At 47.5% G+C, this 14903-nt stretch overlaps 1 protein-coding gene across 2 annotated transcripts in view; it reads left to right on the forward strand.

Moving 5' to 3' along the window:
• LOC142584722 (heat shock protein beta-1-like) overlaps positions 1-10951 on the forward strand; it is a 61704-nt gene extending 50753 nt beyond the window's left edge. For both annotated transcript variants that reach the window (XM_075694942.1, XM_075694941.1), the window contains exons 2-3: positions 9826-10113; positions 10601-10951. In XM_075694942.1, the coding sequence (XP_075551057.1) occupies positions 9871-10113; positions 10601-10918 (561 nt within the window). In that variant the 5' untranslated portion in view covers positions 9826-9870 and the 3' untranslated portion in view covers positions 10919-10951. The remainder of the gene's footprint in view (positions 1-9825; positions 10114-10600) is intronic.
• Positions 10952-14903: the final 3952 nt, after the last annotated feature.

Genomic DNA, 14903 nt, shown 5'->3' on the forward strand with positions numbered 1-14903 from the left:
CGCTGTGCTGACCTCTGCAGGACAGAAATGTTTGGCTCGCCGCCAAACCAGGCTCCGTGCGGTAGTACACCATTACTAAATCTGTTTGATATGTTTACGGATGTGCCGCCGTCTTTTTGTCAAATGCGAGACTCAGCTTCCAGGCAGCCCTCTATCAATTATGACGTCAAGAAATCACTGCGATCCCTGTCCCCCATTTCTACGCCCCCCCACCCCGCCCCTTCTTACACGGTACTACGAGTATGCAGTTATTTCGCTATACTATTTATTTATTTATTTTTACCCTCAGAGTACACAATACATGCAGAGGGGTGGGACAATCCTACATGAATATATCATTCTGATAATAGGCAAGTAACATTTGAGGAAATAACATGGGTTAAACAATATAACAGCAATACATAAGCAAATAAGCACAGAATGACAATAATATATATATGTATATATTCACGCATATATACAATAAAGGTACTGGAGTTACACAATGTTTAAGGACCAGCTAATCAACTGTTGAAACAAGGTGTTTTTGAAACGTATGGGGTCGCGGATGCCCGTTATAGACCCGGAAAGCTGGTTCCAATCGCTTGCAGTCTTAGCCAAAAACGACAATGAATGGGTTACTGTGTTACTTTTGGGATTGTGAACCTTATGACAGTGGACGAGGTGCGCTGATATGAAAGGTGCGGCTGATATGAAAGTCAGTGGTGCTAGTTATTTTACGACAGATTACGCAATCACCTGCAAATAAACAAATTTGAGAGAGAATGTTAGTGGGCAAGTTATTTATGTAGTAGCAGTGGTCCGAGCATGGAGCCTTGTGGCCCGCCGCCACATAATACATTTGTCGCAGGTGACGCTCTCTCATTGACAAAAACGAACGCAACGCGGTTAGTACGGAAGGCCATTAGTTATAGCAGGGGTCCATATTAACTATTTGCAATTTATGTAAGAGGCGATACAGTGGTTTACTTTCTCAAAAGCTTTAGCAAAGTCAAGGAATACACAGTCAGTAAGAAAATCAGAATCAACATTGTTATGTAAAGCCTTAGTGAACAATGGAAGTCGAGTGTCGTACGAAAATGTCTTACGAAATCCGTGTTGAAATGGAGTAAAAAAATTATTGTTCTCAAGAAAGCGTGCAAGATGTCCGTATATGACATGTTCCATTATTCTGCATGGTACTGAGGTAAGTAATATTGGTCTGTAATTAAATTGCCTGGGTTACACGTATCACCGGATTTATGAATCGGTATGACTTTCCCTGATTTCCAATCCATTGGTAGTGATCCAGTTGTAAGTGATTGGGTGATTGGGTAAGTGATTGAATATGATAGAAGAGTATTGCTTAGTGTTCTTAACAAATTTGGAGTTAATTTCGTCAACACTACAGGAAGAGAGCGGTAATTTACTGATTATAGCACAAATGCTAGAACAGTTGTGTAATAGCTTCCATCGCAGAGTAGCTATATTGGCGGACCAGTGGATAATCATGAACCGATGCGCGTGAGAATGAATTTACGAATGTGTCATTTAGAATAGCTGCACCGTCATGATCAGGCACAGCAGTACCAGATGATGTAGTAAGCAATATTGTGTTGCTATCTTTTTCGCTTCACAATATTCGAGAAACATTTTGGGTTTGTTTTAAGTATATTAGGAAGAGTACTGTCAAGAAAGGTGAATAAGTTTGCTCTTTGCATGGATAGGTATTCTGCAGCAATTTCTTTATACGAGAACCAATGATCCAGCATGTTAATTTCTTTAGCGTTTCGTTATAGCTGCTTTTTCTTGTTATTTAGTCGATTAAGCTGAGTATTGAGCCAAGGAGCTCAGTTGCTACTGCACACACGTCGTAGGGGGATATAACGATTGATAGTTTCTCAAATCTTGCTTCTAAATATGGACCAGTTCAGATAGTTGAATAAGAAATTTTCATTGAAAGTTAGGAGCTCGGCGTCTGTCGCTGAGAAGTTGGCTTTTTACTTATCCCTATAGTTTTATAGGTTTTACGTTGGGATAGCCGTGTTGATGTTAGTGTGAAATGAAAGATGCCAAGATCACTTAAACCCGCTAAGTGTGTTATGGGTAAAGTGTTTAGAATAAATGACATTAGCAATCTAGATCAAGAAGTGATAAAGTATTATGCGTTACATGCGAACTGCCTGGAGGAAACCAAAGTCAGAACATAAGGCGATAAAATGTTCAGAGTGTGCACAAAAGGGCTGCAAAAATGCGGATGCGTTAATCCACTTCATTTGCGGGAAGTTGAAATCACCCATTAAAATATAATTTCTGCTCCAGGAAAACGAACTCTGACTTGATCCGAAGAATCACATAGGCTGCCGCAGAATGAACTTGGGCAAGCAGGAGAGCAATAACAGACACCGATAATGAGCTTCTTGCGGTTGATGATAACACAGCACCACAATAATTCTAAATCTGTATTTATAGGCACACAAAACGAATTTATGTTTTCACCTACTGGCAGCTCCACACCCCCGCCAGTTCTGTTTGTGCGGTTGTTGCGGTAGCCAATATATTTGTGATTTGAATAAATAAACTCCGAGTTAGATATTTTGTCTGTTAACCATGTTTCGGTTAGCGCTATTATTTTATTTATTTATGTCAGAATACTGCAGGCCAACAGTTATGGCCCATGCAGGAGGGGCTATACAAGGCATGTAAATACACTGTGACATAAAAGAGGAAAAAGAAAAAGAAAGAACGGCACTTTAACAGATTGCCGCTAATAGACAAGCAGAAAAATATATATACAACATGTACATATTCATTCATATATATACGCATACGCACATATACAGCACTCATTCACTCAAACAAATGCTCTTCTAGAGCTTTAACAAAATTAGGGGACTGGAAGATGGCCCCTGGAAGACAGTTCCAGTCGGAAACGGTCCTCGGGAAAAAACTGTGTTTGAATGTTTCAGTTCTTGCAAAAATTGGCTCCAGTAAATGACTTCCTGTGTGGTGTGTTCGTCTAGACAATAACTGTTTAAGTTCTGTGGGATGCGAAATGTTTAGTTTATGTGCTAAAATGTTATGCAGGAACAACAAACGGGACATTTTCCTACGTACTTGAAGTAGTTGGATGTTATTTGTTTTCATTAGTATCGTAGGTGAATCAAGCCTTCTATATTTGTTATAAATAAACCTAATCGCTTTCCTTTGCACCATCTCAAGCTGGTAAATGTCCTTCTTTATGAACGGGTCCCATAAGACCGACGCGTACTCTAATTTTGATCTGATGAATGTAAAGTATGCAAGACGTTTAAGCTTACTTGGAGCGCCTCTAAGCTTCCGCCTCAGAAAGCACAGTTTGGAAAATGATGAGGAACAAATGTCTGCAATATGCGCAGACCAGGTTAAATCGTTTGTTATTGTAACCCCTAAGTATTTATGATGTGTGACCTCCATAATAGAATGATTTAGAAGGCTGTAAGAGAAAGGAGAAACCTGTTTTTTGCGCGAAATTCGCAAGAGGACAGTTTTATCTAGGTTAAGTTGCATATTCCATTTAAGGCACCATTGATGAACAGCTAATAGTGAGTTTTGTAAGAGGTAATGATAATTACGCTCGTTTATGCTCTTGAAGAGAATGCAGTCATCTGCAAAAAGCTTGACAGAGATGATGTTTGCTAATTACGCTAATCGCTAATTACGCTACTTAGTTCATCTCTCTTTGGTATAATACTACGTATGTTGGCGTACAGTACCGAGATGGCTGATGGTGCAGGTGTGTGGCCAACGCCCCTCTCGTTCATCTATTTCTTTGCCACAGGGCGACCTGAGCGAAGTGAACGGCGTGAGAGACTTCGTTTTCTAACTGGGCTCGTTCACGGAAGAACTTCGTAAGCACTGGCATCGACCGGATTATATTGATAGCATTTCCCGTCGACAAGTAGCATATTATGCACTAGTTCAAATGGTTTTTTGAGGTCCTGGCCTAACTCGATTATTTCTTCCGTAAGTTGCGAGTCTTCGGGCAGAAATCTTCGCTAACGCCTATGTTGCTGTCTTTGAGCATGCGAGTCTTCGAAATAATCGGTTCATTTTACTATTGGTAAATTTCACTATTATTCGCCGGGATTTAGATGGGGCATTGCGTACGATTCTGTGTGCGCGGGATATGCTTCCGCCAACATTAGTTTTCAGGAGGTTGACTAATGTTTCCAATATCTTTCGCTCTGATTGCTGTGAGTTTTCTGTTGCCACATCAGATATGCCGCCGAACACGTGGTTGTCGCGACGAGCGCGGTCCTCCGCGTCGTCCAATCTCGAATGAAGCATGACCATTTCTTTTCTAGCACATTTGAGTGACCATTCTGTTTGCCATTGATCGAGCACAGCGGTTCTACTTTCCACCATCTCTAGCCTCTTGATGTTGGCTACAGCATCACTAACGTTGCGCTGCTCAGTCTTCGATTCTGAGATGGCTGAGGACATTGCCCGTTGCATGGATTCGATACGGATTGAACGTTCGTTAAGGTACTTGACTATTTTTAGAAGGTGCATCATCAGCAGAAAGTCCGTGATTTATCTCGACGTCACCGCAGAGCAATAACAGCAAAGAAGAAAATTTGTCAAACAGTGCTCCCGCACTTTAAACACGATAACACAGGGGTTACTTGATTTAAAACACTCATAAGGCAATTTAGTAAAATTGCTTGCCTGTATTACGAAGAAGAGGGTGCGTGAGTATCCCATCATGGCTGGTGCCTCCGAAGCGCACTGAAGAAATTTTGCGTTTAGCTTTATCAATGATGTCGATGATTCAGTCGAAGTCGTGCCTGCGTATGGAAGTAGGTCCGCTGGCCAACTGCGTTCGCCTTGAATGAAATGCACCGCTTGGCTGCATCGGCTGGCAGAGCTGCAGTCGTTTCTAGAGCGGGCGCTTGTCCCGTCGGTCCAGCTGGTCGAGCCATCCGTGTGACCCACCCGCACGGATAGGAACTGCAATGCGAAGAAGAGGGTGCGCGAGCATCCCACTCTCTTCCTGCCTCCGTGCGCACTATTTATTGTGTCGTCGCTGTGTGGGCGAAACTCAGCTTTTCTTGACCAGGGGACGTATGTCCACGGAATCTCGGGCAGGAATATTTCGACAAACAGCCACGAAGGCGACATTATGAAATGCAACATGACATCAGCGTGAAACACAGATTGTCGCGTAAATAATTTCACGGACTGCGTTTATTTTTCGAAAGACATGTAGAACTTAACCCCTATTACTTCACATACTGCTTCTCTGAGAGGTATCTCATAAAAGCAGCAAATGTTGTAAAAATGGCTCTATTACGGTTTGCTAAGCATTGCTACTGCACTGCTTTTCTATTGCCACCCTCAGTTTTTGTACAAGCTGGAAATGAATTGAAATTTAATTGTCTGAGGTCAGTCCTTTCAAGATTGTGCGTCCCCTCTCTTTACGAAAGTTTTGCTAAGCAAGTTAGGTTGAAGTCCGCGGAATGACGCAACCTTCAATGAGGGAAGGGCAACGTTTCTGTTCCCAAGGAACCACCACCAGGCATGAGAAAAATAACCGGCACGATTCCACGCATACATCGCCTGCGGCTGCAAGTTATGAAGTTACCGTAGCGTTGTCAGCACTTAGCGATCTAGCTAGAACTTCCCTAGCTGTACAAGACAACTTGAAAGGAACTAAGAAACAAATAAATATGTGTGGTGTGAAGCATAACGTGCCAGCAAGGAGGATGGGTGGGGGGATGATGGTGCTGTTTCTCTATTCCCATTACATGTGTAAATTTTATATTTCGCAGACTGAGCGATGTGTGAAAACGAGATTAAATAGCACCATAAATCACTGTGGACCGCAAGCTCTTCAAATTTGCCCCAACAGTTTCGCAGTTGCGGGTGTGCCCCTTTATTTAGTGAAGCACGTTTGTGGTGTGGTCAATTTACAAGAAAATTGACAGGTACTTCTTTTGTGAAGAAACATAGGGACTCGTTTACGAGCGTGCCGTCAATGGCGTACTATCGAGTGGGAGTTCCAGTTCTTGAACACGAGGCTTCGATCGTAATGGAAAGCATTATTTGCCCCATTCCAGGGATATTCGGTAGTTATATTTCTAGCCTCGTTTCGAACTTACGTGATCGAAATAAATTCGTGGTGGACAGTGGAATTGAACCTCTGTCTTCTAGCACAGCAGCTCAATCCTCTGCCACGGCCGCTTGATGAAAACTCACGGGATCGTTTTGATCAAGCGGCCGTGGCTCTACCCCCTAGGCCAGGATAGCAAGCACACTCCTCTTGAGTGAACGCTCTTCGAGACGTTCGGCGTCAGATGAACGTTTCTCGCATTATTCCCCCGTGGCAGCTCGCGCCTTGAGCAACTGTGTTTCACTGCACGCCCACCTTCGGGATTGGCCCCCACTTCCCAGTACTTTCCTTGTAGCAAACGCTACGTAGAAACTGTGCGACAGTGTACCGCCTTCATGATGAGCCCAGGTCCAACAAGTTTTAAGGTTTCATCGCCAGAGTGCAAATGCCGTCGTTGTTTTAACATAGGCCACAGAACGTAATCTTAGGTACGCGCAATCGTAGAACGCGGAATCACTGACGACGTCATAATCCATGTGCTTTTTTTTTGGCGCTGACGCTCGGCCAATACCTATGCATGGGAGCAAATGACCGGCATGTCGTAAGCCCGCGTTGAACGGCTGGCGTAGAAATTTTGCCGTCGCCATCGCACGGTCGTCGTCCCGGCCGTCTTGCTGCTGTCGCCGCCCCCACGCTCGCGTAGGACACATAGCTGCTCGTCTTACACACATAGGCTGGTCCACCCCCCTGGTAACGCTCTGCATAATCCTAAACGAAGCTCTGTAGCAAGCTACCAGTCAAGAGAGGGGGAGAGAGAGATATCAAAGAGAGAAAAGGCAGGGAGGTCGACCAGATGAGCGTCCGGTTTGCTACCCTACACTGGAGGTGAGAGAAAGGGGAATAGAAGAAAGAATAGAAGAAGTAAGTGATGACTGTGTGCAGTGAAGCACCGTGACACCAAAGTGGAGTTCCATAGCTGGTGATCTGCGTTGATGACATCTGGGACGACCAAAAGGCCAATGGTCCTTGCGCGAATAGGAGGCTGCGGGCAAGCTATGTGGCTTACTCCAGACTTGCAAGCACTGGATTAAGAGCATCGAGCACTTGCACTACACTTCGCCAGCCAAATGCTTGGCATAACATCGCTTCCCATAGTGCGTAGGATCTACTTCATGTTTTTGGGTCATGTTTGTTTTTGTTTTTCTGTCATACCTACGCCCATGCGTGATTTTAACGTGTAATGCTTACATATTCTTCGTCGGCTTCTAATAAATATTAGTGGCTAATTCAGAACCGTATTTCGCGGCCACTTTTCTCTGTGTTGTGTCCATGTTCTCTGACGTCGTTCGAACACGTTATATATCGGATCACCTTACCTTTTTTTATCCTCGAAACTTTGTAAAATTAATCGAGGCCTGTACTCTTGCTTGCTGATTCCTGCTGCACTTGCGTCAGTAGTGTACATCTGCGACGTTGGTGTACTTTATTATGTTCTGTGATATTGTCATTTGATTTACAATTAATGCTCGCGTCAATAGTACTCGGAATATTACAGTGAAAGGTAACAAAGTAACGTATAACCTTTTTTTAGGTATGCGGGTTTAGGCAAGAAAGTCAGTATTTCACGACAATTTGGAACAGGAAAATATACACAGGCTGAGAATTGTACCTAATCATCTTGCTCTCTAGAGAAGTCGCAGCATGTGTGCATCAAATGCACGACAAAGTAAATTGGCTCTCATTTGTACCAGGAATCAGTCAAAACTCAATAATCTTCATATTGCCTTGATAGGCGCATTGCTATCAAGATAAGAATGATGTAAAACTTGGCTTGCCTCCACACCGGCGAACTCACATAGCTGGGGGAGGCATTGAATGTTTACCTCGTTGCGACCAATGCTCGTTACACGAATCTTTTTAACTTTTGCTGCCGATTAAGGTTACAGACGAAAACTGCGTTTAAGTTTTAACTTTTGCTGCCGATTAAGGTTACAGACGAAAACTGCGTTTAAGAGATTGCGCAATTATGCCATAAAGTATTGCAACATATTTGTTTCATCATTGACCAAGGGTATCTGAAAGCGCGGTTTTGTTGGTACTTAATGAGCATTAACATTCCTCGTGGCAATATTAACTTTGCTGCCGTTTATTCATACCACACGCTACTGGAAGAGTTTGTTCACGTGCTCCGGTTTGCTATGCACGAAACAGACGAAACTGGACGACAAACACAAAAACACAGCAAACGCTCCCTCCCCCCCCCCCACAAACAGATACACACACGCACATACGCAAGCTCACGTACACACAGGCACACACATACACGTCTGCACGCTTACGTACACAGACGCACGCGCAGACAGACGCAGGCACGCATGTACATGCATGCACAGACAGGCACACGGACACACACATACAGACACACACACGTTCGATTGATCTCGGGGAGTATAGTGAACTAAGATTTACCGGGCATTGTAGTGCGAACCTAAAGACTCACGAAATTTTAGAAACTCAAGGCGAAGACAACCAATTAGGTTATGCAACCTTCCGGTAACGAGCGCCTGCACGGTGCGTAGGCAGAGTCCTCCAGGTGACGTCACACGCGAGACTATGCCACACGCAGGAGGACGCCGCTCAAGCATAATAAGTTGATGCTTACGCGCAAACATATTTCTAAAGATGTAAATATTTACATAAGGAGAAACTCTCATCCATACCGCCGACTCATTCGCTCAAGAAGAGCAGCCATGAACATTGGCACCTGCATTAAGAGTGACACCCAACCTCGACTTCATCAAGCATCCGGCCACAGTGAACTTTAAACTTTCGCATTTGGTTGAGGTCAAAGTTGAGGTTGAGCTCGGCGCGCGCGGGCAGCCGCTTTTCTTTTCTCGCCGGTACTGCAGCGGGACCGTAACACTCGCCGCTGTCCGCCCCCCGAGTGCCACAGGGGCTCACACGATCGGTCTCTCCGGGTGGAAACTCCCGTCGCCTCTCTTCTGGCAGCTTGAGACGACCGCGGGGGCGAGGGCATGGGGAGAAGCTCTCGGACAGCAACATGTACAGTGCGTACTGAATTCTGATTCACCCGGGGAGCCCTCTTGCTGGCCGCCGAAAGTCCCCGACCCGAGGCGAGTGCGGACCTGTTCGCTGCTTCTGTTCTGGGGGATATGCCAAATAGGCACGGCACACGTGCGTGGCCATATTACACCGGTCGCCCTCGGAGGCTATCGAGCTGAAGGAATATTACGGTGGTCGGGAGCCATCCTCCGAAGTAGCGGTGTGCTACTCGAGGCTTGGCTACCTTGGCTTGTGGTGTGCTCCGGCGTTTTCTTCTACTGTTGCGTTACCCTTGAATTGCCGGAGTTTAGGCTCGAGAGCGCTGCACGTGTTAGGCGTGATATACTTACACAACACCAAGATAGTTATATAATAAACGCCTTCCTCGTACTCTGGGCCTTCTTGCGGCGCTTTGTCTCACTCCCAGCGAAGATCGAGCTACAGCGTCCGCTTCGGTAACACGAAACGCATGCCACTAGGCTTATCGTCTCTTGTGGGCTCGCAAGGTGGTGTCGGCGACTCCTAGTGGAACACCGCGCGATAGAGGCCACAGTTTTTCCAGAAGCTGGGTGCACCAGTGTCTGTCTTCGAGTTCATTTAAAGGACGGCCCACGGTACGCAGAGATCTAGTTGAAAACAGGCAGCGCCACTCCCTTGCTCACACTGACTGTTCGATTCCGCGTGTGCAGGGCGCAAGCCTAGAACACGTGCAGCGCTAGCAGACAGAAGGAGGCATGGCGCGCAGCCTGGTTCCCTCGGCGTGGTTCCCCGGCCGCGACTGGTGGTCGGACACGTGGGACGCGCCCAGCAGCCGGCTGTTCGACCAGCACTTCGGCACCCCGCTGCTGGACGACGACCTGCGGGCGCTGAGGCCCACGCGGATCGGCATGCGAGCCCCATTCCGCAGACAGCTGTCCAGGGGAGCAGGAGGCGGCGGCGGAGTGTCCGAGCTACGAAACGAGCCGGACTCTTTCCAGGTGAGTGAACATGTGGTATAGGCCTAACGCACTGCTAGCGGGAACGAAGGTTGCACTAGAGAGCTGCATACAACCACGACCTGGACGGTAAAGTGGCGCTCTGACGCATACTGTCGTCCCATTAACTTTCTTGGGTGCACACACATGGACACGCACACGCCCGCACGCACGCACGCACGCACGCCCGCACGCACGCACGCACGCACGCACGCACGCACGCACGCACACAGACACACACACACACACACACACACACACACACACACACACACACACACACACACACACACACACACACACAATTTAGAAAATAAGAACGGCAGAACAGCCGCCACGGCAGACCTCCATATGTAAGGTAACTGTGGATTCAGCTGCCGTCTGCATCTTTTTGACCGCAGCAGTTAATTTGCCTAATGCTTTCTCTAACTTCTTTGTTTGTTTCCTCCAAGAAGCGGCCCGTTTGAATATATGGACTCACGCGGTGCAGGTGATGCTTGACGTGAGCCACTTCTCGCCGGAGGAGATCACGGTGAAGACGGTGGACCGGTGCATCAGCGTATCGGCACGTCACGAGGAGCGCATGGACGAGCACGGGTTTGTTTCTCGCGAGTTCACCCGGCGCTACGTGCTGCCCGAGGACACGCTGCCCGAGCAGGTGTCCTCCACGCTGTCTCCCGACGGCGTGCTCACCATCACGGCGCCCAAGAAGCCACCCGCCTCGGCGCCCAACGAGCGCATCGTGCCCATCGCCGTGCAGGGAGCCGCCGCGCTGCCCTTGCCCGTGCCCGTGCAACACGAGCCCTGAGACAGCGCCCAATAAAAGCCTCTTTGGCACCATACACGGCTCGAATGCCTCGAATGCGTTCAGGAACGATTGCTTGTCTGCCTGATTTGAGACTGAAATCGGTCAGCTGGGGAGGAAGACGAGGATGATGGTAAAACGTTTACTGACAATAAAGTCGCAGTTTCGCCCGAAAGGTGAAGCATCGATTGAGATAGCAAATTAATAGACAGCTATGCGAAGAAAGGATAGTAGTTTTGTCGGCTGTATAAACTTGGATACCTTCGCTTACTAACTGAATTAACAAGCACGGTGCCTGCGCGCACAGGCAAACAGGAACACATCTCACTCGATGACTGCGGACACTCGCTGTCAAAACGCTGGCGTGAGGAAGCGCGGCAGCAGCAGCGAGCGAAGCTACTTTCGTGCTGTATATCGCTTCAACGCAGACTGAGCGGCGAGAACCAAGCACGCCGTCTCAGATCGCTTACAAGGTGCGAAGCGCGCGACCGCGCTTCGGTGCGCAAACTAGGCATTGCTGGCGCACTAGAAGCCACCCCCCCAACTCCCTCCCGCGTTGCCTCCCCACCTTCCTTCATTTGGCGCGCGAGATTGAGCTGCGATCGTCGTTCCCCTTGCGCCTGGTCGCGGAATACTCACTTGCTGCTGTAGTATCCCCCTTCCCTCCCTCCCTCCTATCACCCCACGGCCTTTCGCGCGATGAAAGATGACGCGCTTGCTCTCCGCTTTCTTCCCCCGCGTGCGACAGACTGAGGCGCGATCGTCGAATCCCTCGCGTGCTAGCACTCGCACATACAGCATATGGTGCGCGGCGACAGTGTTATGCGCCTTGGGCTTTATATGAAACACCACTCAGACGCCGACGGCAAGAATGCGCCTGGGGTGTCCATATAATCGCTATCGCAATAAAATAATATAACGCGATGATACGGACTGTGCTGGCTGCCCGGCTCGCCACACCAGTCACGCGAGTCCGAGCTCTACAGCACCGCTTTTCACTATTCTGGGGTACGGTTTGGATAAAGGTCTGGGGAGGATATCTGAAGTGTTCGGACAAGTACAGGTGGCGGGATAGAGGGTAGCGAATCGGCACAGTGTGAATCACTGAGGGAGTGCAGATTTTTGGGCTAATTGGTTCATTGCATCAATTGAAGTCGTAGCGCTGGATTGACACGGACAAGAAAGGCGACAGGACGTGCGACAAGATTGCGCACGTCCTGTCGTCTTTTTTGTCCGTGTCAATCCAGCGCTATGATTTCAGTTGATGGTCTTAGGGATCACAGAAAGGTACAGTTGACATGGAAACACTCTAATTTATGTTGAATTCCAATGGCGGAGTCGGAGCAAGTTTTTCTGCTCGTTTCGGAGCAAGTTTGTTCCAATGGCAGAGTGAGGGCGGGAGTAAGGTGTTCCAATGAGAGAGTCGGAGGGGATTCAGAGAGGGAGTCATTCCGTGGAGCAGAAAGAGATGCTCCGCCAAAATCGGCGGAGTGGACCGCAACTCTGCGTGACGTATTTCCTTTACCACGTTTGTCTGCTGGGAGGCGCCACCGGTCACGACTCGCGAGGAAGCAAAAGCTGCTGCACGCTTGGCGAGATATCCATTCCGCACTTAAAAAAAAACAAAAAAAACGGGTGAACGGCGCTGAAGAGACAAGTGACCGGTGCGGCGGTGCCGGGAGCAAACAGCGGAAGGAAATGACAACACACAAGGTATCCTGGGTAACTCTGTGATAGAACTTCCGCTTCCGCCTTGCTCCAGCGGCGCAGGTTGCGTTCCACTCGCGGATCTGGAGACGTTGCTCTGCGCCTGAGTCGAGTGCTCGCTCGCGGAGTCCGTCGGCTGCTCCGACTCCGCCATTGGAATTCAACATTAGAACGGATAAAGAATTCACGGGAAGAAGAAGACGAAGTGACAAACAGTAGCCGACCAATGGTAAGCCACTTATTAGGCTACTGTTGATCGAAATTAGACCAATTAAAAACGCGCCAGCCAACTACGTCTACAATTTCAGCACAACGTTTCGAAATGACACCGACTTCTTCACCAGGGGCGATTTCGGCAAGCCGCACAAGCTATTTATTCATCCGGCGGGTGACCGTGGCGATCAGTGTCGCGAGAGACTACCTTGAGAATAGTGCCCTATGTTAAGCGAGTGGCAAAGATCCCAACAGGTGCTTCTGCATACGTTGGTATCGGTCTCAAAGGTGACACACACACACACACACACACACACACACACACACACACACACACACACACACACACACACACACACACACACACACACACACACACACACACACACACGCACACGCACACGCACGCACACGCACACGCACACGCACACACACACACGCATGCACACACACACACACAAACACACGAGAAGGAAGGTACCATTGAAAAGGAAGGTGTACAATCAGTGCATTTTACCAGTGCTGACATATGGGGCAGTGACTTGGAGACTGACAAAGAAGCTTGAGAACAAGTTAAGAACCGCGTAAAGAGCGATGGAACGAAGTTTGCTAGGCATAACGTTAAGATACAGAAAGAGAGCGGTTTGGATCAGAGCAAACGGGTATAGACGATATTCTAATTGGCACCAAGAGGAAAAAATGGAGCTGGGCAGGTCATGTAATGCGCCGGTTAGGTAACCATTGGACCATTAGGGTTACATAATGGGTACCAAGAGAAGGAAAATGCAATTGAGGACGACAAAAGACTAGGTGGAGCGATGAAATTAAAAAAATTCGCGGGCGCTCCTTGGAATCAGTTGGCGCAGGACAGGGGTAATTGGAGATCGCACGCACAAGCCTTCGTCCTGCAGTGGACATAAAACAGGCTGCTGCTGCTACTGATGATGATGATGATGATGTATATAAACAGGTGACATATGCAAGAGTAACGCACATATGCGACCAAATTGTCCCTTGGAACAAGGATATTTTATTGCTTTATTTAGCTTCATTCTCATCTCAACTTTTCAATCAGCAATAAAGGCATCCGTGTTTCGTAAAATGTGTGAATTTCGGATCTGTCTGCTTTTATTTCAACATGCGGGTTGTTAGCTCAGTGCATGCGCAGCGTATAGACACCGCCGCTTCTTGTTTTCTCCGTCAAGTTACGATGCCATACTTCTCCGTTCACGCTAACTTCCGGCGAACAACCGTATTGCCTGAAAGAACGAATACAAAGCAAGAAACACAAGGGCCAGGTTGTTCAAAAGATAATGCGCTCCGAAAATATCTGGCAAGGTTTTGCAGCATGCGCGCTAGTTTGGAGTGTTATTTAGGAATATACATTGAAAGTTGAATATACATTCAACTGCATTGTACTAATTACGCCAGAAACTACGGCACATTATTCAATTCTCTGGAACAAAAAATTAAATGAAAATTCGCAGTTTCGCCCGAAAGGTGAAGCATTGACAGCGATAGTGAAGTACTAGACAACTAGACGAACTAAAGTTGGTAGTTTTATTGGCCATAAGAATTGCCGTAAATAAAGGCTTAATAATTAAATTAACAAGCATTGTGCCACACGCTCACAGGCAAACACGAACGGATCTCACTCGTCGATCACGAACACCCGCTGTCCGAACGCTGGCGTAATGAAAAGCGCCAGCTGTGTAATACGTTGCCGAGAGAGCAGAGTGGGGGCAAAATTATGTGCCGCGTCCACAAAGAAAACGCTACATTCGGTGGGATTTAGCATGCACAACCCTGAACTGAGCGATGCACTACGATTGTCGTAGAGGTGGGGAGGGGGGCTGCATGTAATGTTGGCCCTTCTCAGTTACACGATGCATGCTAAGGTCACTGCGAAACCGCGCGTTCTCACTGTGGGAATAATCCAAGAACGTTTGTATCCGACTGCACACGGTCCAAACACTTTTATCTCATCGAGCAACATCAGGACAGAAGATCCTTTACACTATGCACCTTATGTAGGTCTATTTCACAGCTGAAGCAGCAACGTGGACCC

The sequence above is a fragment of the Dermacentor variabilis genome, chromosome 6 (genome assembly GCF_050947875.1).
Source record: "Dermacentor variabilis isolate Ectoservices chromosome 6, ASM5094787v1, whole genome shotgun sequence".
Taxonomy (NCBI): Eukaryota; Metazoa; Arthropoda; class Arachnida; order Ixodida; family Ixodidae; genus Dermacentor; species Dermacentor variabilis.